This window comes from Microtus oregoni, unplaced genomic scaffold (assembly GCF_018167655.1).
Source record: "Microtus oregoni isolate MIOR12 unplaced genomic scaffold, Mior012 000006F_ref0000085, whole genome shotgun sequence".
NCBI lineage: Eukaryota > Metazoa > Chordata > Mammalia > Rodentia > Cricetidae > Microtus > Microtus oregoni.
The window spans coordinates 14,995,388-15,017,446 of record NW_024543065.1 but is presented as its reverse complement, the minus strand read 5'-3'; the positions used below and the strand labels follow the sequence as shown (position 1 = coordinate 15,017,446).

The 22,059-nt window shown below is 39.0% G+C and overlaps 1 protein-coding gene across 1 annotated transcript in view; it reads left to right on the top strand.

Annotated features, from left to right (window-relative positions):
* The first annotated feature begins 3,710 nt into the window (after positions 1–3,710).
* The window catches only part of Clvs2 (clavesin 2), an 84,275-nt gene continuing 65,926 nt past the window's right edge, over positions 3,711–22,059 (top strand). The window contains exons 1-3 of the mRNA XM_041653944.1: positions 3,711–4,323; positions 4,884–5,807; positions 21,871–22,045. Of these exons, the coding sequence (XP_041509878.1) occupies positions 5,419–5,807; positions 21,871–22,045 (564 nt within the window). The 5' untranslated portion in view covers positions 3,711–4,323; positions 4,884–5,418. The remainder of the gene's footprint in view (positions 4,324–4,883; positions 5,808–21,870; positions 22,046–22,059) is intronic.

Sequence of the window (22,059 nt, the reverse complement as noted above, 5' to 3'; positions counted from 1 at the left end):
AGAAGAGGATTATTCCACAACATCTACCATTCTGATAATCAATAAAACACTACCAGAGAAAGTAGAGTCAAGACAAAGAGTGGGAAATGCAAATCAAGGGTGCTTTGAGATTTCATCTCACACCTGTCAGAATGGCTAAGATCTGTTAGACAAGTGACAGCTCATGCTGGGGAGGATGTAGAGTAAGAGGAACACTTATCCATTGCTGGTGAAAGTGTAAACTCACACAGGCACTATGGAAACCAGTGTTGTGGTTCCTTAGGAGATGGGAATTGATCTACCTCAAGATCCAGCTATCCCATTTTTGGGGGAGGCATTTACCCACAGGACGCTTCATTCTATCAGAGAGGCAACAGCTCAACTATATTCGCTGCTGCTCTATTCACAATAGTCAGAAATTGGAAACAAAACCTAGATGCCCCTCAGCAGAAAAATAGATAGAGAAAATGTGGTACAGTTACACATTGCACTATTACTCAGTCATTAAAAAACAGCAAGATCATGAAATTTCCAGGCAAATGAATGGAACTGACAAAATCATGCTGAATGAGGCAACCCAGACTTAGTCAGAAAGATGAGTATGGTATGTATTTGCTTATATGTGGCTATTAACTGGGAAGTCCATGGTAACAAAACTATAAATAGAACCAGAGGGGCTAGATATAGAGTCAGGGACTAGAGAGAACAGACAGATATTACTAGACAAGTGAAGCAGAAAGATAATTTTGTATGGATGGACAGGGTGAGAATTACATCTAATGAAGTTGTGGACTGAAGGGTTCCCATGAAAATCCTCAAACAACCTAGCTATTGACAAGACAACATGGGTTATGCTCCACAAGCTGACAGCAATGCCCCATTACTGCATGCACAAGGCCTGCGTGGGTCTGCACCAAGTCCTCTGAATATATATTATTGTTCCCAGTGTAGTGTGTTTAGGGATTCCCACATTTAGGAACAAATGTGTTTCTGATTCTTGTGCCTTCTCTTTAGCTCTTTTCCTTCCGTGGATTGTCTTGTTCAACTTTTATGTGATTATTTTGTTTTATCTTAGTGTATTTAATTTTGTTTTATTAAAAAAAAAACAAGAATGGATGAATGAAAACCTAGCTGAAAGGGTAAAGGTCAATGAATGAACTTTTGTTTATACCTGCTGGGAGAGGGAAAATCATTTCAGTGACACTGGGTAGATGAACCACTCCAGGACAGGCTTCATGCTCAGGAGTAGTTGATCAACATGTAATGGACTCCAAATTTTTTTTGTCCTTTTATTTGCTTACAGTTTGGTGCTTTTGCTTTGTTTTGTTTTGATTTTTTTTTTTGTAGAGGGTTTTATTGGTTTTCGGAATTTTGTTCTTGTATTATGTTTTTGTTTTTCAGAAGAAACTTAAAGTTGGATGTTGGGGGAGTGGTGGAAAGGATTTGGAATGACTTGAGGGGGAAAAGAATATGATCAAAATACATTTAAACTTAAAATTTGTTTTAAATAATAAAAATACCATGAAAAAAGTCTTGAGATATGTCTCAGTGGTTAGTAGAGTGCTTGTTAGCAGGCTTAAAGCTTTTGGTTCCAACACCAGCACTCCAAGGAACAACATTAGCAATAGAATTTCTATGTATCTATCTATGTATCTATCTATGTATCTATCTATGTATCTATCTATGTATCTATCTATGTATCTATGTATCTATCTATCTATCTATCTATCTATCTCCTATCTATCTATAATCTATTTATCTATTTAATTTAGTCAAATAGTTCTATTGAGTTCTATCATAGGGAATGATATTAGACAGCTTTTAAAATTGACCAAGAAATCCACGTTTTAATTCTTTAAGGTTACAAGTAAATTGTCCATAGTTTCAGGGACACAGTTAGCAAATATGATAAATACTCCTGGGTTATTAATCCAGCACGCTATATGAGCACCCTCATGGCAGACTTTGGGTCCTGAGCTTCATCTCTACAGAGTTAAGAAAAAAGAGTCAGGTGATATTTGTACATCCAGGATGCACTTTTGGAGCAGTGTTCTCTAAATTCAGAGTATTTACAGAAGCTTGCTTGCCTTTTGCTCAATGCAGACACATTATAGACCCATGGCCATATATAGGCTCACCTTTATTGCAAATGGGGGTACTATTGTCTCCATCTTTCAAGACCCCTCCAAGGTGACTTCTATATAAACATCTGGGGAAAGTTAGTCTGAAAAATAGACAGTATTCTTTTTTTTTTAAACAGAGAGTTGTAGCTGGTGATAGCTCAAACCTGTTTGTAAGTTGCTGAGGCAGTAATTTCTTCCACCTTTTAGATATTATCTAAAGCAAATTTACATAGATATATTAAAATAGTCATATCTGTGGTTTCTGTACCTTAAAATACTTGCAAAATTTCCTTTACTAACCATATATAGGCAGTCTTTTTCACCATTATCCTCTAAAGAATACAGCATGACAACTAGTTACACAGCATTTGGATTTCGTTCATTATCTTAAGTAATATAGACATGATTTAAAGTACATGGAAGATGTGTGTAGAATATATATAAATACAGTAGCATTCTATATATGTAAGCTTCTGCAGAGTTTGTTATCTACAGGGTGTGCGAATCAGTTTCCCATGGATCCCAAGGGATGTACAGGAACATGTTAAATATATACCACAGACACACACACCAGGTACATGCATAAACATACACACAACTATTTATATGAGTAGTTTCTCATCTCTTGCATTTAAAATACAATTCAGGCTATGTGTATATATGGTTTATTCCCCTTTGTCTGGTCCCTAAGTGATTTCGCAAGAATTCAATTAACAAATGGTGTAACATGCCATACCACACTCCTTTCTTTTTATCAATACTGTGCTGAAGCAAACAAAAATAATGTTGTATAATTTGCGAGTCTAACAGTTCTAAAGTGCAATAGCTTCCAGACCACCTCCTATCTGCGGACTTTAGAACATTGCCCCAAACTGAGTGCAGTAAAGAGTTGCTGCATCGGGTTTTTAAACTCAGGACCCTTTCTTACAGTTTGAGTAACACACATGGCTCTTTGAAAATTAAAAACGTTTCTTCTTCCTTTTTAAAATACGTTTCCGGACACCATAAGCTCAAGGGCTCTTTTTATTTATGGTAATTCAAGTATAAAGATGCATCACAAGCGAAAAAGCATGTCTCTAAAAGTAACTGACAATAAAATTTATTAGGAGTCAAGTGCCTCCCCTTCACCCCAACACATCCTTTGACAATTGTCTTATTCTTGTGGGTATTGTTCATTTTGCCCTGTCATTTCCATTCACTTCAACAGGAATTTAGTAGGGAGCCTTTACAGCCCCAAACTAATCCCTGTAAGTTCCCTCAGGGGAGTAAACACCAGTAATGTGTTGAAACCTCTGTGGTCGTCCTTAAAATTAAATAGCTCTGTGTACAACTAAAGCAGAAATTACAACATGTTTCTGTACTCCTTCTGCGTCAAAAATCACCCCCCACAGGAACCAGAAAAAAGATTTGTCAACCTCATTTACTGATCAAGAACAAGGGCTACTCTACCAGTACTCAAGGGTCAAGCTCACAAAGGGTGGGCAAGGGGTGTGGGGAGGTTGTGAGGTAGTAGCTGTCCCTCCCGGTCAGTTGAAGCCCGCCGGAGTCGGGATCTGGGGACCTGAGGCAGGCTAAACTTGAGGATCGGGATAGATATTTGAACGCCTCCCAAATTGCGGTCCTACCCCTCAGAGGCAGGGAGAGGAGCTGAGTGCGTGCGCGAGCGCTTACGTCGCCTGAGCTCTGTGCTGGGATAATCAGGAGTTGGGCTGAGCGGAGTCCTCTTTTAGCAGCAGCAGACACAGGAGTGGCAGCAGCAGCCCTAGGGACGCGCGGGACCCAGCGGCTCTGAGCGCACGGGGGACAGCTGGTGCTGGCCGTGGCGTACCACCGCTTGGGCGCACAAAGGTAAAGGCGGCCTCAGCCCTTGTGGCCTGCCTAGTCCCGGCGTTCCGGTCCTCTTCCTCCTTCCTCTTCCGAAGGCGAAAATGGATGGGCCGGGCGAGGACCTGGGAAAGAAGTGGTCCTAGGTCAGCCGGTCCCCACCCTTCCTGCTGATAGAGGCAGCGGGCTGTCCTTGGATGAGGTGGTCCTGGCTGCGGCTTCCTGGCGAATCCTCAGCCGGGTCACCGCCACGGGCTCTTTCTCTGCTTGCTCCATCCCTCTGAGAGGAGTTGATGCTGGCATCACCCCCGCCGCCACCACCACCTCCGCGGAAGCCAGTGCTGATGGATGCTGGGGAGTGCCGCATTGCTTAGCGTCCCCGCCTCCGGGTTTGCTGGTAGGAGCTGGCTGCTCTTTCTTCTTTCTGGCTTTGGGGGCGGCTGGGGTGGGGAGGGGGGGTTATAGCAAAGATAGAGACATTTTTTTAAATTTCATTTTCTACAACTCCATACATCCACCCTGGTTTTGACACGTATGCTTCCAGAGAGGTCTCCTCCAGTTCTTATCCTCACCCTCCACTCCCTTGGCAAGTCCTCTGAAATAAAGGGCTAGACTAGGCAGAAGTTGGGGGTGGGGGTGGGGGAGCCCACGCCCGTGTCAGCGGTACCCCAAACCCAGCTGGAGCCTTATGAGATCACGGTGTGTGGACGAGGGGCTGAGGGAAGGGTGCACACTATCTGCAGTCTCCCCTAATTGGACCACAATAACCTAAAGTAAAAATCGCACAAAGATAGCCTGTAAAAATAGCATCTCTGAATAAGCAGAAGGAGAAATGAGCTCCCTTCTCCTCCTTTCTCTCCTTTTCTTTCTGCCAAAGACTCTCCCTCCCCGCCCTGGAGCTTAGAGCTGTAGAGCCACCTTATTATTAATCAGAATTCCCGTCTTTATCCCTGGCAGGCACATCCTTCAGCAGGGACCGCAGCAGCATCACGGTGCTGGGGCTGAGATGTGCGTGGGGGTTGTTTTCCTTACATCGTACAAGACAAGAGAAGAAGACAGACTCAAGACCCGAAGCGCCGATGCTAAGTGGAATTAGGGGTTCTATTTTTCTTTTATTCCCCCCCCCTTTCTTTTTATTCAGAGAGATAAAGGGCAAGAGGCAGGCTGGCAGGGCCTGCCCAGCGGCCCACTTCTAATGGGAGGCGTTGTTTTTTAGGGGGACTGGGGCTAGAAGTTTAAGTACTCTCCAGAAAAGCTGTGTGTGTGTGTGTGTGTGTGTGTGTGTGTGTGTGTGTGTGTGTGTGTTGGGGGGAAAACAGGAGCAACAGGGTACTTGACTGAACACGAAGAGGAACCATTTCCTGTACAGGAAAGGAAGCAGACAGCAGCTAGAACTGGGGGCTGGAGTGTGGTGTGGAGGTGGCAAAGGCCAGGTGCCTTGTTGGACACACAAGGAGAGCTTCAGAGAGCACAGCTTGGGAGCAGGGGAACAATGACTCATTTGCAAGCTGGTCTCTCTCCTGAGACCCTGGAGAAAGCTCGCCTGGAACTCAATGAGAACCCAGACACTCTGCACCAGGACATCCAGGAGGTGAGGGACATGGTCATCACTAGGCCAGACATTGGCTTTCTGCGCACGGATGACGCTTTCATCTTACGCTTCTTGCGGGCCAGGAAGTTTCATCACTTCGAAGCTTTCCGCCTTTTGGCCCAGTACTTTGAGTATCGGCAGCAGAACCTGGATATGTTCAAAAGCTTCAAGGCTACTGACCCTGGCATCAAGCAGGCACTGAAGGATGGCTTTCCTGGAGGCCTGGCCAATCTGGACCACTATGGGAGGAAAATTCTAGTCCTGTTTGCTGCCAACTGGGACCAGAGCAGGTAAATCCTAAAGCCAAAATTTCTTTATGATCTTTTGATCTTCTAATTTTTAGAGTCTACTCCGAGGAATTTTGGAGTGGTGCATCTTCAATGCTTTTGATGGTTTGGCTGGTGGCAAAGGGAAAATGGGACTGAGAAATGAGCTTTAGGTCGGGTCTCTGGGAAGGGCTTGTATTTTTTGCTTTTAAAACTTCCTATGCTGACACAGTTCCTACTGTAGCTCTATGTGTTCCCCAAAGCATATTATTATGCTGAGAACTAATTAGCTACTGAATAGCGTTTGGCTTCTAAATCCTGATGTTTAATAACGGGGAGGGAATAGAGCCAACTTTTCCTTCTTCTTCCTCAAGAAATTCTTCAATTCATCATTGGCATTTTTGCCTTTGTCGCTCCCTCATACTGGCATTTTATGTCACCCAAACAGGCTGCTGCTTAACCATGAACAGGCAGCTTTCTTGCTTGGGAACTTTTCTGCTTGGTGATGTGTAGATGAAGGCATCATGTGATCTGTGTCACTTCAATGAGAAGGAAGAGTTGTCCCCTCTGTCGCGGAGCATCCTCAGCGACACTGAAAATAAAGGCTGACTGGTGTTCGTGTTCGACACCTGTCACTAATCTGAAGGGTATGCTTCCTGTCTGATGTGATTGCGCATCCTTTTGAAGTGGGAAACTTTAAGATACATCGGCTAGAAGGCTCTGTGAGCTCAGGTGCTGTTTAGTGGAAGAGAAATAATGCTCTTACTTCCTCTACTGTAGAAACAGGCTAACAGTGACGTTTCTATGTTCATCACAACTATTTTCTCAGACTAGAAGACATAAAACTTATATAAAATGTTCTTTAAAAGGGCAAGGTAGTTTCTGCCAATTACAAAGTTGAACGTGTTTCATCAGATTTATGAAACCAGTTGTTAAAACATTTGGTCTCTTCAGTCCTGTGAGTAGTGTCTTTGGATGCATCTGGTTAGTTTAACCTATTTCTGGAGCAATGTAAATGATTCTGCAGATAAAGAGAGATACAATAGCTCTAACAGATTCCCCGACAGACTTTTGAGAGGGTGATTGGTATGTTAAAATGTAAATGGATATTTTAATAGTTTTTTCCTCTTTTAATTGGTCATACTCTCCTGTAACTCTAGGTTGAAAGATTCTACTGATAATTTTTCCTAGTAAATACAGAAATTACCTATTATCTGGAGAATCACAGACTTTAGGAGCTCAAGACAAGATTAACCATAAAATAGGATGGAGTTCCCTTGCTATGAATCTTACATTGATTTTTATTGGAGGGGGGGAGTCGGTAGGAAATTTTAAGGGACTATGAAATCACACCCATTAACTACATGTTTTCTTTGAGTCTTTTTTTCTGTTAATGTGAGAAGTTCACTATAGAATTATGCAAACTAATTTTTTCTACCAAAATATAAAAACAAAATGGCACAGAACATCATATTCCTTATATCAGCTAGGCTGGAAAGGTATTCATTAAGTTATGATGTTATGCTATATTGGACCATGGTGATATGAAGACATTTTATATTTAAATAGGCCTTGAATCTGTTTTAAGTCTTTAGAAAGGCAGGTTTCACACACACACACACACACATTTTTCTGTAAGTGTGCAAACAGTCACAATTTAAAAACCACACCAAAATGATTGTTACTTACAGTTCTTAGGTAAGAAGAGTATTTTGGATATAGAAAATAGAATGTGTTTTAGTTGCTTACTGCATGCATTAATATAAAAGACAGGCTATTAATCATCAAGACTCTCCTTGGAAATCTATAGTGGGAGGGAATTTATTGATTGGCATGTAGAATTATTTTCAATAAGCCAATATAAGATGATAAGCAATAATAAATGCATGTGTAGTTAAAATTAAAAATGAGAAACCACCTTTTATGGACATGGACTCTCAGGGTCTATGCCTAGGGTATCATTTCTGTCTCAGGGTCTACACCTAGGGTATCATTTCTGTGGTTGAGGGGGCACTTCTCTCCTAGAAGGCATAGAACATCAACAGGAAAAGGACAAACCTGGTTTAGAGCTTTTCTAAATTCCAGGTATTTCCTCCTTCTTTATTCATAGACTACTCATAAAATCATTCCTTCTCTTTTCTTACCTATGCCGCCTTTCAAATCAACATGTACTGATGGACAGGGACACAGATAAAGAGTTCTGAACCTCGGCGTTCTCTGAAAGCCTTCATCGTCAGGATATGTGCTGAAATAGTGTTTTGATGTTTTCCCTAAAATGAAAGGAAAGCGGTCTCTCCCAGGGTCAGAGCCGCCCCAGTTCATTTCAATCTGGATTTCCTTTTTCTGTTCTAAGTCTTGTGGCTTATCTTACTTGATTCCAGCAGAAATCTCTCGGCACTTCTCTATATGACACTTGGTAATAATGTTCCGTTAGGTGCACATATCACAAGCTACGTTCTCCTGTTCCCCAGCCCTCTCCTGCTGTGTGATTCAGTCACTCTTTCCTTTTGTCATCTTGACAGTCCCAAATCACCTGAGTTCAATAAGACTGCATGTCTGAACTTAACTCTGATCACAACCCTTGCATTGAATAGCTATTGTTAAAAGTAATATTCTTTTCAGGAAAGAACAGGGGGAGTGTAACCCATTATACAGGGAAATTTCAGAAATTCAGAAAATTCTCCAATCAACATGATTTAAGGGAAAAAGACTTATGTACAATTTTCCAAGTACAGAGGTAAGAGAAAAATGTATGAATTAAAAAAAATAAAAAGCCAAGTCCACAGAAAGTTAATCTGGTAAGAGAAGCTAAGAAACTCAGAAAGAAGCCGAGTTGAAATAAAAGTTACAGCGTTTTTACCAAAATTTCTAGGTGAGTTTTCTCCTTTACTGAATAAGGAAGAAAAGTTTTGATGTTCCCCAGGACATTGGACATTTAAGTGTATGTGAGAGGAAAGCATAAATAGAATAGTGACTTTTTCTATGGAAATATAGTACAACTTAGTTTGGATTCATTATAAAGAACTACAGAAGCATTTCCAAAAACTTTCTGAGACATAGAGTCATCAATAAGATTATGCGGGTCTCAGTATTTGCAGTGTAACCACTCTTTAATAAATCGAATGCAACTGAAGAGTCTAAAATGTCAAGTGACTTTTGCTTTCATCTGTGGTTCTTTTAGAAAGGACTGGAATAGGCTCAGATGACGTGCATTTCATCGATCAGGCTATACCTTGGAAGAGTCACACAAATTTGTCTTCTTCCTTTCAGATCGCCTAACATAATTTTTGAAAATAGATGTAAACACAAGGAAATTAAAAGCAATTTGATAGTCACGCTGCACCATCTGAATGTCACAGTTGTTCCTAGACCCCAGACATCACATGCCTCATTTGCCTCCTCAGTGATAGTGCCTTGCTTAGGACTAGTAGATAAATTCAATTTTTCCAGTCAATTTTGTCAAAAGTCTGGGGATAATGGTCCGTGAAGCTAAAAGAGATAGCTTCGAGTGGAAAGGAGGCTTAGAATCAAAAGGGAAAACATTCTAGACCTTAGATTGTAAGAACACATATCTGAGAAATTGGAATCTATACATAGCAGCTGTGGAGGTAGCTCAGTGTGGAAAAGCACTAGTCCCAAAAGCATGATAACTTAAGCTCAAATTCTGGAATCCATGTAAAGGCTATACATGGTGCCTGTGCCTCTGTAACCCCAGTGCTCTCATTTGCAAGGATATGACACAGGAGAATTCTTAGAATCTCATAGATCAGCTTATTTTACACAGTGGCAAAATTGCCGAATCCCCCTATCAAAGGAGATGGAAGATGAGGATTGACAGCACCAAAGGCTGTCAACTCTGGCCTTTACTTGTGTCGGTACACCACACATTTCACAGACATATACACAGAAGGGAGGGCACTCGATTGATGGACAGTAATATTTACTGGAGATATTCATGAATGAGACTTTGCCATATGAAACGTAAGATGACATTTTTAGAGTTGAACTGTATATTGTCAGTTAGCCCACTACTAACACGTTTGTAGATAACAGTGGTCTTATAGAACTGTTCATTGCATGCCAAACAGTCATTTATCTGGAAATTGGCTGATAGTCACTAGAAAATAATTAAATGTAACTATAGTTAAAACAATTTTTTAATAGTGATAATTCAGAGTGTGCAGCCATCCTGTCCCTGTCTTGTCACAAGGACTGACTATCACATACCTCTGAAAGAGGTAGGAAGCACACTGTTCAGATGTGGCTGTGATCCTCTAAATTATCCAGAAATTTGCTTATTACTCTTGCATATTTGTTGGTAGTGTGCAACTTTTTATTAGAAAAGAAACCATGCAAATAGACAACTATTTATGGCTTCTTTTCAAATTATGACCATGTACCTGTTTCTCCAAAGAGTGTAGTCAGCATTCAAAAGAAATACAGATTGTTCAGCCACCTAACACTTAAAAACAGCCATAGAACACAGAACTTGATATATGCCAGGGGCAAAGATTTAGTCTTCCTTAAAGTGCTCTAAAAGATGTAAACTGAAGTAAAAAAGCAACTGAGTATAGATTGAAATAGTCATGGGCAATTAGCCAGAGAAGTAGGGAGACACACTGTTAACAATCCTTAAAAATGCTCAATTGTTTGGACTGATTTTTAAAAAGCTTCCTTTCTCAGCTTATTGGAATATTTCTTAGCTGAACCATTATTGTTATGTGCAGTGCAGACCCGGCACCTTCACAAACTCGAGGGCACTGTTGTGTGGTGTTATGGGTTGGTTTTGATTAGGTTGAAACAATCAATGTGTGATGGGCATTTCATGGGACTTCTGTCTGGGAAGAATTTCCATAATTGTAAGGAAGTTCTCTCAACAATGTTCTGGAAGCAGCAACTGATGCCAAACGAAGATACAGACCATAGAGAGACTGAAGGTGATATAAAAAGCTGTCTTGGGAAGTGGTAAAGAGATAAAATGACAGATTCCTGAAAAAAAAATAGGACAGTCTCTTAAAACTGGGCCAATTATGCCGCAACTAGTGGAATAGTACTAAAATAGCAGCAAAGATGAGAGAAACAACTCTAGCTAGCATGCTGACTAGGTTTGGTCCAGGCTCTTCCCATGTAACAAATAAGCAGTATTAAACAAGGTTGAAGAGTAGCAAAGGACTTGCCTTACTACAGGATGACTCAAATGAGATATTTAACAGTGTACCAACACAGGAGTCAACACTTAGTAGCTCGTCAGGTTATCTTTAGTAACTGGATGAGTTTCTTCCATTTGAGAAAACAATGAGCTTTTTTAATGTTGTCCAAAGGAGATACATAATTGTTATTATAATGAGCAGAGTTAACAGCAGGAGGAAAATCTATTCTGGTGTGATATGCCCTGATGATAGTAAGTAACAAAATGAGTTATTAACATTTCATTCAATTTGATTTAAAAATAATTTTTGTCAGTGGTTTGTTTTTTATCTAAAGATGTTTAAGTATTAAGGATGAGCATAACACATACCATCTGCTTTGTAATGTTAAGCGATATATAACTTTTCTGGAGAAAATGTGAAAGACCAAAGAACTAACAACCAGTTGGGCCCCAAATTATTTGTTGAAGATACTATAGATGCTGCTAGAATTTGGGGCATCAGAGCAGCTGTTACTCAGTTTGTGTAAGGAACATATTGTCTATTTAGCTACGTAAATTTAGTCTTACTGTTCGATTTCCTCCCTCCCTCCCTCCCTCCCTCCTTCCCTCCCTCCCTCCCTTCCTCCCTCCTTTTATCTATCTATTTATCCAAAAACACTTCTGCATCTTTTGTCATCTAGATATGGACATTCCTGGCTTCCATTGACTACTAAGTGAATTAGTGATTTCTGTTTGTGAACAGATAGCTGCCAACCTGAATCAGCCTTAATATTAATTTTGAAAAAATCCATTTGTGATTTTAAAAAATCTTGCTCAATCTTAAGAGTATAGAGAAAAAGGGGGGCACAAAATGATAAGGTGGAAAAAGTGTTCTGAGAGCAAATACTGTTTGTAGCAAGTGACATTTGCTTAGAGTAGCTAGTCCTGGAATTTTGGCTTCCTGATGTGCTTTTGTGTTGTCTGGAAGGAATCTGTTTTATTTTAGGTTGTGGATTTTTTTGCCTTTTTTTTTTTGTCCATAGAATGAATTTTTTTTTTTTTTGTGGATGTCACATCTCTGTGGTTCTCTTGTACAGTTAATCTGTACTCAGAGACCGAAGTCAGGCATGACTTCTTTCATATTTCATCTAAGGCATGTAGACTTAGCCACTTCATCCTGCCTCCATTGAATGTGCTACTGGTCTTCCTCTATAAAATCTTTTACTCTGGCTAGATTGGAGAGTGCCTGGCTCAATAGGAAGGTGCCATGTTGTATTGACTTTCCAATTTCCTATGTTCTGACATGTACATGCCGATAAGGCACACAAATGCAGATCAACTTCATTAAACTGTGTTCTAGGTATAAGACAATAAAGGAAGTGGAAACAGCCTTCTTCTAAATGGTGACAAAAAGACACTGACTTCTAATAAACACTCACCTCATTCTTCCCACAAAGATTCTGTGAAAACTTAAGTTCTTTGAGACCCATACAAAATAATAGGCTCAAATCTGTACTGAGACTTCGTTATTTTGTCAAGATTAAATAATATATTTGATATTGCTTTGAAAGTTTTAACTATTACCCAGATAGAAGTATTATTAGTAGTCATTATTGTCACCATATTAATATAAAACCTCTAGGTGGGTTCATCAGCTTTAGTACTAATGATATATTGCAGCATCAGTAAAGCAATTCTTTGTCTTTGTTTCAACCTCAAGCGCATTTCCAATAGGAAATGCTTCTTCTGACATTAGAAAAATGTGGTTTAATAAAAACTGGGGGGGGGGGGTTGGACTATCCTTAATGAAGAGTTTTATAATGGTTAATTGATTTAATGACAAAAGGAAAATGTTAGCTGTTGTGCTGTTCAGTGTGATACCGGGATGCTAGCTCATATTTTTCCCGTGATACTGAAAAGGTTGGAAATGAGAGGACACAACCTATTTTGCATTTTAGTTGGTCTTTTTGCACTAAAAGCAGGGATGCTATAGACTCTGGGAGGGAAACATGGTCCAGGGAAAATACCAAAAATTGCTTGGCTAGAAGCAAAAGAAGAACCTTGCCTGGTCACCTTGAGTGTTTTTGAGAAGCACATTTTGTAATTCACTTCTTGTAATTCATTTCTTTAATTAAAAAAAAATCAAAGTTTAATTTTTCTTCCCTACTAAGCACTATTATTATATAACTCTTTCTGTCCTATATAGGTCACATTTCATATTGTTCTTTGGAGGGAGAGGGAAGTTTGAAGTGAATGACATAATCCACATCTTTACAACAAGCGATGGTACCTTGTTTTCTTCTGTGTGGGGGAATAAACAATGTGCTTGGTATCCTCTGGAAATAATTTGACTTTTTGCCTATCATATTAGAGAACTGGGTGTGCAGGGCCTGTGTGAAAACACACCCGTAAAGGTAAGGTTAGACGTATGAGGTCAAAACACAAGCAGAGATTTCCAGTGAGATATATAGGTTTGTAGTGGAAAACGGTGCCAAAGTCTCCAATACGTGGAGACAACCTCACATATCAGAGCATACTGGAGGAGAGAAGGTCCAAATCCCGCGTGTAGGATAAGTGTGTTTAGAAAGAGAAGATGCCTGCAGGAATCAGTGAACGGCACACCTGAGTACGGAGTCTGGTAGGCACAGAGCCGCACATCTTACAGTCTGTCCTACGGGGTCAATGGTATTATCTCAGACTTTTAAAAAGGAAATGAAAACTTAATGACATTCAACAGCTTCTTCAGTGCACAAAAGGAAGCTGGGATTAGAGAAATAAATAGTAGTCTGTGCTTTTATCTTGCATTTTGTATGGCTGTAAGTTTTACATTAAGGTTTTAAGTTAAATAAAAATGACCCCAACTTATGAATTCAGGGATGTATTATAGTCTGTAAGGAAGACTGACTTTTATAACTGATAGGCTCCAGGAGAGGTTCAATGCTTTCTTACTACACAGTGAGTAAGGAGCTATGACTGTCAATGACTTTTTTTTTTGAAAAAATTATTATAGGAGGTTTAATTTCCTTTGAGAGCAATGGTGTGCATGGTATGCTGCCCTTTGTTAGAAGCGTGATTTCCTCTTATTATGTGTTCTGCATCTTTCAACTGATTCAAGCTTTGGTTCCTGCTATTTTGGAAAGCACAGTTGGTAGTCAGGAGCTGCAACAATGTGCTAGTTTTTATTCATGACTCTTCCCTGGTAGGCAAGAGATGAACATCAATGGCCGAACTCACACAGTTGAGGTCTATACCCCAAATGTGGACATGTAAAATATTCCATTGTTGTGGACTTGAACTTAAAAATATCATCTGAAAATAATTTTAAAAAGAAAATGATGGGATGATACCTGAGGAAATGATTTTTTTTTTAGTAGATGTTGTGTCTCTGTGGAGGGTATTTTCCAGGCAGTGGCGGGAGCCTGAGTAATAATGTTCTGTAAAGCAAGCACCTGCTGGGTTGCTAATGGTGAGAATATGACATGTTTGACAACAGAGGGCCAGAGGAAGTCGAGAGTGCTGTGGCTTGCCCTCCGAATGAGCTTAGCTTGGAACCTTTTAATGCTTCTGTTCTCGAACTTAAACATTAAAATGATTTGTTTATATCAGGCCGCTTAGTTCCCTTTTTGAAGTAAGACATTGAATGTCTTTTAAAAGGTTAGACTTTCTCTTGAAAATTTTGAGTGTCTGAGTCTTTCCCTCATTTACGCTGCGATTTGCCTTGTTTTGCTCCCTTAGGAATAATGATATGCACACATCTCTTGACTTTGATACAGGTTTGAGGGACCATGCTCCAAGTATGTTTCTTGAAACAGATTGTCTCTTGGTTCATCCTCACTGGAGTCATGATTGATTTTCACAACATACAATTTCATCACCCCTTTGAAGCATATTTCAAATTCAAATTACATTTTATAATGTTTTCCTATCAATAAATTTTGAGAATCTTATGGGTAATGCAAGGATAAATCATCCTCATGAGGGAATATCCAAATTAGGCCTTTGCAAATGAAAATTTCTTTCTTCAACATGGTTTTATTGTGAATTTCAGAAACTAAAAATGAGTTTTTGAATAGGTGCCCAATTTGAGCCTAAAACAAATTCCTTCTGCTCTAACTTGCTGTGTCTGCAGGCTTACGAACTCCAATTCAGAACACGTTCAGAACATTGTGTTTACAGTGAATGTGGGTCAGCCACAGAGTGGGATCCAAACCTACCAGGCACAGTACACAGATTCCAGGCAGATGAGCTGCAGAAGTCTTCAGCTCTCCCCAAAAGTTTTCTGATATTGGGGACTGGCAAGATGGGTCAAGGTACAAGGGCACTTACCACTCAACCTGACATTTGATTTTAACCCTTGGGACCCTGTTGGTGGAAGGAAAGAACTGGCTTCCAAAGGTTGTTCTCTGCTCTGCACCTAAACTCTAGCATGTACACAGCTGTACCCACCCTGGCCCAGACAAATAAATAAGAATAATATAAATTTTGAGTAGTTTTCTTATTTTACATATTCAAGGGCTATCTTTAGATTATTTTACACTGAGACCTGTAGTAATCTGGATATATTCTAGGTAGTTGAAAATAATTTTGATGCTTACTTCTTTTTTTTATTTTTTTAAATTTATTTATTTATTAAGGATTTCTGCCTCCTCCCCACCACCGCCTCCCATTTCCCTCCCCCTCCCCCAATCAAGTCCCTCTTGCTCATCAGCTCGAAGAGCAATCAGGGTTCCCTGACCTGTGGGAAGTCCAAGGACTGCCCACCTCCATCCAGGTTTAGTAAGGTGAGCATCCAAACTGCCTAGGCTCCCCCAAAACCAGTACGTGCAGTAGGATCAAAAACCCATTGCCATTTGTTCTTGAGTTCTCAGTAATAGCCAGAACCTGGAAACAACCTAGATGCCCTTCAATGGAAGAATGGATGAAGAAAGTATGGAATATATACATATTAGAGTATTACTCATCAGTAAAAAACAAGGACTTCTTGAATTTTGTGTACAAATGGATGGAAATAGAAAACACTATCCTGAATGAGGTAAGCCAGACCCATAAAGAGGAACATGGGATGCTTACTTCTTTTAAAAGTAGATAGTCAAACTTAAGATCATTCTTTTTAGTGTTTTCCCAACTATGAGCATATGTATAACACATTCTTTACGCCCACCTCCTACCTCTTTTTATTTCCCTCCTGTCTCTATCAAATTAGAGAGTGAGTGGTTGACTATCTCCATAGCAGTCATGCATACCACTAGTGCACAAGAGTGCTTATCTTACCTTGTAGGTTGGCATTGTATATTAAGACTGTTGATAACTTTTCTCCTGTGGTACCCTGGATGGTGCCTTCTGGTACTATGAAAGCTAGCCACCAGGGAGGAGACTTCTAGCTCAGTCTGACGTCTATTATCTTGAAATCAAGGTTTGTGGTGTCTTCAGCAGCTGGCTCTTATTGAGTTCTGGTGTGGCAAGTAAGTGGAATAGTAGGAACTGTCAATTATTTTGCTGTTCTTTGGGGGAGGGGTGATTAAGAACTCATAAAGAACATTTCAAACCTGACAGTGGGATTACATTTAATAATAGTCTGTAGCTTCTAGGAGCAACATTGTCCATTCATGCAAAACATGTCCTTTCAAATTCATTTTAAAAAATGTACTTTTTAATTGGTTTTCAAGATAATCGATTTCCATATGATCATTATATACATCTTTTGATTTAGTCAGCCCTCTCTCCCCACCCCTGTTTTTTTTTTTTTAGGCAGCATTCCCCCCTGGTATTACCATTGTTCTATTATCTCCCCTACACCCCACCCCTGCAAATGTCTTCTTTCTAGCTTCCAGGTTTCTGTGGGCACTTCAAATTGAACACTCAAAATTGGAAAGTTGAAGCTAAGATCTGCATGTGCGAGTGAAATGTAGTGCTTGTCTCTCAGGGTCTGGGTTATTTCACTCAGTATAAGTTTTACAGTTGCATCAAGTGGACCTCAAATTCCATAATGTCATTTTCCTGTACAGCTGAATAAAAAAACTTCATTGTATAAGTATTACATTTTCTTTGCCTGTTCGTTAGTGGATGGGGCATCTAGGCTGATTCCACTTCCTAGCTGTTGCAAACAGTGAAAATAATGGTTATGGCTGAGCAGCCATCTCTGCAGTAGAGTCCTTTGGGTATATGCCCAGGAGTTGAAAAGCTATGTCTCATATGGTTACATTTCTACTCCATGTTGATTTCCATAGTGGATACACTAGTGTACACGCCCACCAACAGTGAGCAAGTGCTCTTTTTCCACACCTTCTCGGGTCTTGGTTGTCATTTGACTTCTTAATAATAATTGTTCTGTAATGAGAGAGGTAAAAAGTCAGAGCAATTTTAGGTAGCATTTCCTTGACAGCCAAGGATTTAATGTTTTCAAAATGGGTAATAGCTATTTGTATCTCATTTCTTTGGGTCTCTTTCCTCAGATTTACAGCCTGATTTTGACTTGATTGCTTATTTTCTTGTTTTATGTTGTTTTATTTTGCTTGTTTTATGTTTCATTTTTTTGTGATTTTTTTCAGTAGTATCAATTCTCTGTCCAAGGGTACATGAGAAATATTTTCTCTCCTTCTGTAAACTGTTTTTCCACTCAGTTGACTATTTTCTTTGCTGTATAGAAGCTGAATTGGAGTTAATTTTTATGAAAGGTGAGAAATGAAGGTCCAGTTTAATTCTTACACATGTGGATACCATCCATTTCCCCAACATTGTTTGTTGATGACACTGTATTTTCTCCAATCTGTATTTTTGGCTTCCTTGTAAAAAAAATCAGTGGATGGGTGATCTTAGTTATAAATTTTCTATTCTATTTCATTAATATATGTATCTATTTTATGAGATCATCATACTGCTTTTATTATTATTTTGTGTTTCACTCTCAAGATTGGATATTATAATGCTTACAGCATTATTTTTTCCCAGGGTTACATTTGATGTACAGGCATTTTGTGTTTATATATGAATTTGAAGATTTTTTTCTAGTTCTGTTAAAAATGGAAAGGATATTTTGTTTGGTATTGCATTGAATCTGTACATTGCTTTTTGTAAGCTGATCGTCTTTATAATGTCAGTTCTTCTACTCTGTCAGTATAGGAGGTTTTTGCATCTTTAGGGCTAACTTAATTTCTTTCAAATATTTAAAATTTTTCTTGTTTTAGTTTTACTTCAAGTTCTTTCCTTTTTATTAAAAATACATATTTTTTCATACACTATACTATGATGACAGTTTCCTTTCTTCCTACTCCTCCCAATTCCTCCCCACCACTCCTCCCATCCAGAGCCAGAAGGATGGAGAACACCAAGGAAATAAAGCCTTCTAAACACACCCTCAATGATGCACACACGTACTCAGAGAGACTAGGATGGCATGCACAGAACCTGTAGGAGTCTGCACCAGATGGGGTCCAGCAACCGAAAGAAGTGAATACATGCCCCTATCTCTAATCCAAAAACCTATATCCAAATGATAACCACTTGCAAATAAAAACATTAGTTTTATCTAAGTGAGTCTTAGGGAAATAAACTATTCTTAAGGGCAGGTTTCATGCCAGACACAGATGGCCAACACAAAACCAACTCAACATCATTGTTAGAAGTTCTTTGTCTCATATATATTGTATTTTCAGGTTTTGTGTTTTCCTCAGATTCCTTTGTGTTCAAATGTGTGTGTTTATGCATCTATATATGTTTCTTGTGTTTTTACTTTGTGTATGTTCATTTGTTTGTTTCATATTGTTTTTCTATTATGAATGAGAGCAGTTCCCCAGTTTCTCATTTAATATGTTTGGTCTTGGTATGTGGAATGGCTACTAATTTTTATTTTAACCCTGCATCCAGCTACTTTGCTGAAAGTTTAAGGACTTCAAGAAGTTTTTGGTGAACTCATCTCATATTTTATTTACAGAAACAAATTATTGGCAGACGGAGAGCAGGACTTAGTTTCCTATTTGTATCCTTTTTAAATTCTTTGCAATCATTTGCTTGAACTAAGACTTTTCACACTCTATTGAACAGGAAGGCAGCAGTGAGAATAAAGTCCCTTTCCATTCCTTATCTAAATGGACTGCATCAACTATGGTAGTGTGGGCTTTATCACGTTTATTTTGTTGTGGTATGGTTTCTCTGAAGCTATCCTCTCTATGACTTTTATTGTGAAATGATGCTGGATTTTGTCAAAAGTCCTTTTGTGCATTTGTTAAAATAAGCATGTGATTTATGTTCTTAAGTTCACTTATATTATTTATTACACTTATTTGTTTGCCGATCTGTGAGATAAAAGCAGAGTGATCATTTTGTTTTTGCAGTCTCAGCCCCAGTGATATACATAGTTACTACTATTTTTCTCAGATACAGGAAGTGCACCTCAGAATTATAAACCAGCGCTACATTGAGTACCACACAGATCAACTTACCATAGGTGTGGCAGAGATTCCATCTTGGAATTTTCTGAGGTTGTGGCTTTGCTCTGTCAGTTTTAGAATAGTAAGGCTGAGTCTGGTTCAGAGTCTTAGCTTTACAGGTAGGGAATGGGATCTCAAGAGGATAAGAAATTGCTTGAAGATGCAGTGTTAACTATTTTTTCCTTCTAAACTAATATACTTTCTCTATTAGCCTCCAAATATTTTTTACAAGTAAAGAGAGAATAATTCCCTTTTAACTGTACACGGTCATCCTGGCAATCCCTTTTCTTTCACTGAGTGATGACAGTTTCTACTCCTAATTTACTCACTCTCCATTTTCTTCTTTACCCCAACTTCCCGGTTTCTTCATAGCTTTCACTGAGACTCTCCAGGTGAATTTATCTAGATAAAAGACTCAAAATCAAATACTACTGCTTAACAATTAAACTGCCAACATTGTTCATACATTTTCTGACTCATTTTAAAGTATGCAATTCCTAGCAATTACTTTCTTAGACTAATTTTTAGTGTTGTCTTATCCCTTAACTTATTTGATTATAGGGTCTATTTGCTTCTGATTCCAGTATTTTTAACTCTGAGCGCTTTCCTGAGTTTAGGATATACTTTCTCAAGTGTTTCTCCAATGTACCTTTCTGGGTACACTGTGTTTATCAACTACAACAGATTGTCTTCAAAAATTCTTTTCAAATCACCCCCTTGCTTTATTTATCTACACTGTTGGTTTTTAGTAAAGATCTTTACTTCTTCTCGGTGACTGAAGCTATACTCTTCATGTCATTGTTTATTTTCTTCACTCTACCAACTTTTCATAAGATTACCTCTAAGAGTCATAGGATCACCTCTAAAAATACTTGTCAAATTAGCCACGTTTCCTCCTTTCACTTTCCTCCCTGAGGCCATGTCTCAACCTAGAATCTAGTGTCCTTACACTCATGTTTGATGTTGTTTTACAGGAGAGTGTGTGCACCTATTGAGTTTCTAAATTGTGTGAAGGCACAATGCCAAGTATAAGGCAGTAAAACTAAAGATACTAATCCTGAAATTTGGACAGCTTAGTATATAATAGTTATGGATTTATTTAGTTTTTTCCTTTTGTTTTTATTTATTGTTTCTAATTCCATTCTTCCTGTCTTCTATTTTTCATATTTATGAGAGAAACACAGTAGAAGCATTAAGGACTTGTGATTTTTATACATAGCTCTCACATAGAGTGCTCTTGTTTTTTTGGATGAGAATCTGAAACTTCTCATGTTTTCTCAAGTTTAGTTGTCTCTCCCAGTGTCTTTGGGCATTGGTTTCAGCATTCAACATAGGCACCCAAAATTTGAACATGCTGAAGTCTCTTGCTAAAATGGCAGTGTATTTTAGGTGATTTCTAAGCCTCTAATCTATATCTTAGTGTCTCTATTTAAGTATCCCTTGATGACTTACAATGTCTAATTAAGTGAAAAAAAAAGCTACGCAAATAGTTGTATTTATTGGATAATTAAGAATGGCCACATATGTTCATGGTTGTAGACAGACTGTGCTTTCATTTCCCGGCCACCCAGACCCAAATAATCACACAGAAGATATATTAAGTGCAACATTGTTCAGTGGAAGGTTCAGGTGTGTTTCTAGCTAGCTCTGGCTTAAGTTAACCCATTTCTATTTGTCAATATTTAGCCACGTGGCTTGGTACCTTTTATCTGTGCAGCATTTTCATCTTATTTCCACTGCATCTGGGTGGCAACTGACTCTCTGCCTTTCCTCTTCCCAGAATTCTCTTAGACTGGTTGCCCCACCTATACTTCCTATGTGGCTACTGGCCAATCAGCATTTTATTAAACCAATACAAGTGACAAATCTTTACAGTGTACAAAGGAATTATCCCACAGCACATGGTTTAAACAGTAACAAAATGTATTTGATCCTCAGTTGGTTGAATGCTCAGATCCATGGACGGCCTAGAAGAAAATAAAAATACTACAAAATTTTAAATAAGCTGTAGTGTTAAAAAGAACAACATTGTCATTTGTTAGGGTAGAATATATGCTTCTTTCTTAAAGTTTTTTTATTATTTTAAAATATGTACAGGGGCAGCATGTGCACATTTGTGCAGGTGCCATCAGAGACAAGAAGCATTGGGTCTCTCTCGAAATGAATTTACAAAAGGTTGTGAGCCACTGGATATGGGTGCTGGCAACTGAACTTGCCTGTTGTGCAAGCAAAGTGCATGCTCATAACCCTCTTAACTGTTGAACCACGGCTGCCAATTTCTACTTTGTTCTCATGGCTCATTTCAAGTCACTCTCTTCTTAAAACCATGCACAAAAAATCTTTTCCTGGAAAATTATGAGGGCTTTTTACGAGAATCCTTAGTTTGCTAAAGAAAAAAAGAAATTGATCAATCAAACAAATAGACAACACATGCTCCAAACTCCACCCAGATATAAATCCTCAATGATTTATACCCACGCAGCTATGAAAAGTGACTGGTAGCTTTAACTCAGTCCTTCTCTGTTACTGATAGGTACACACTGGTGGATATTTTGCGTGCCATCTTACTTTCTTTAGAAGCCATGATTGAAGATCCCGAGCTGCAAGTAAATGGATTTGTTTTGATCATAGACTGGAGTAACTTTACCTTCAAGCAAGCCTCCAAGCTCACACCAAGCATGCTGCGACTTGCCATTGAAGGCCTTCAGGTAAGGGTATGCTG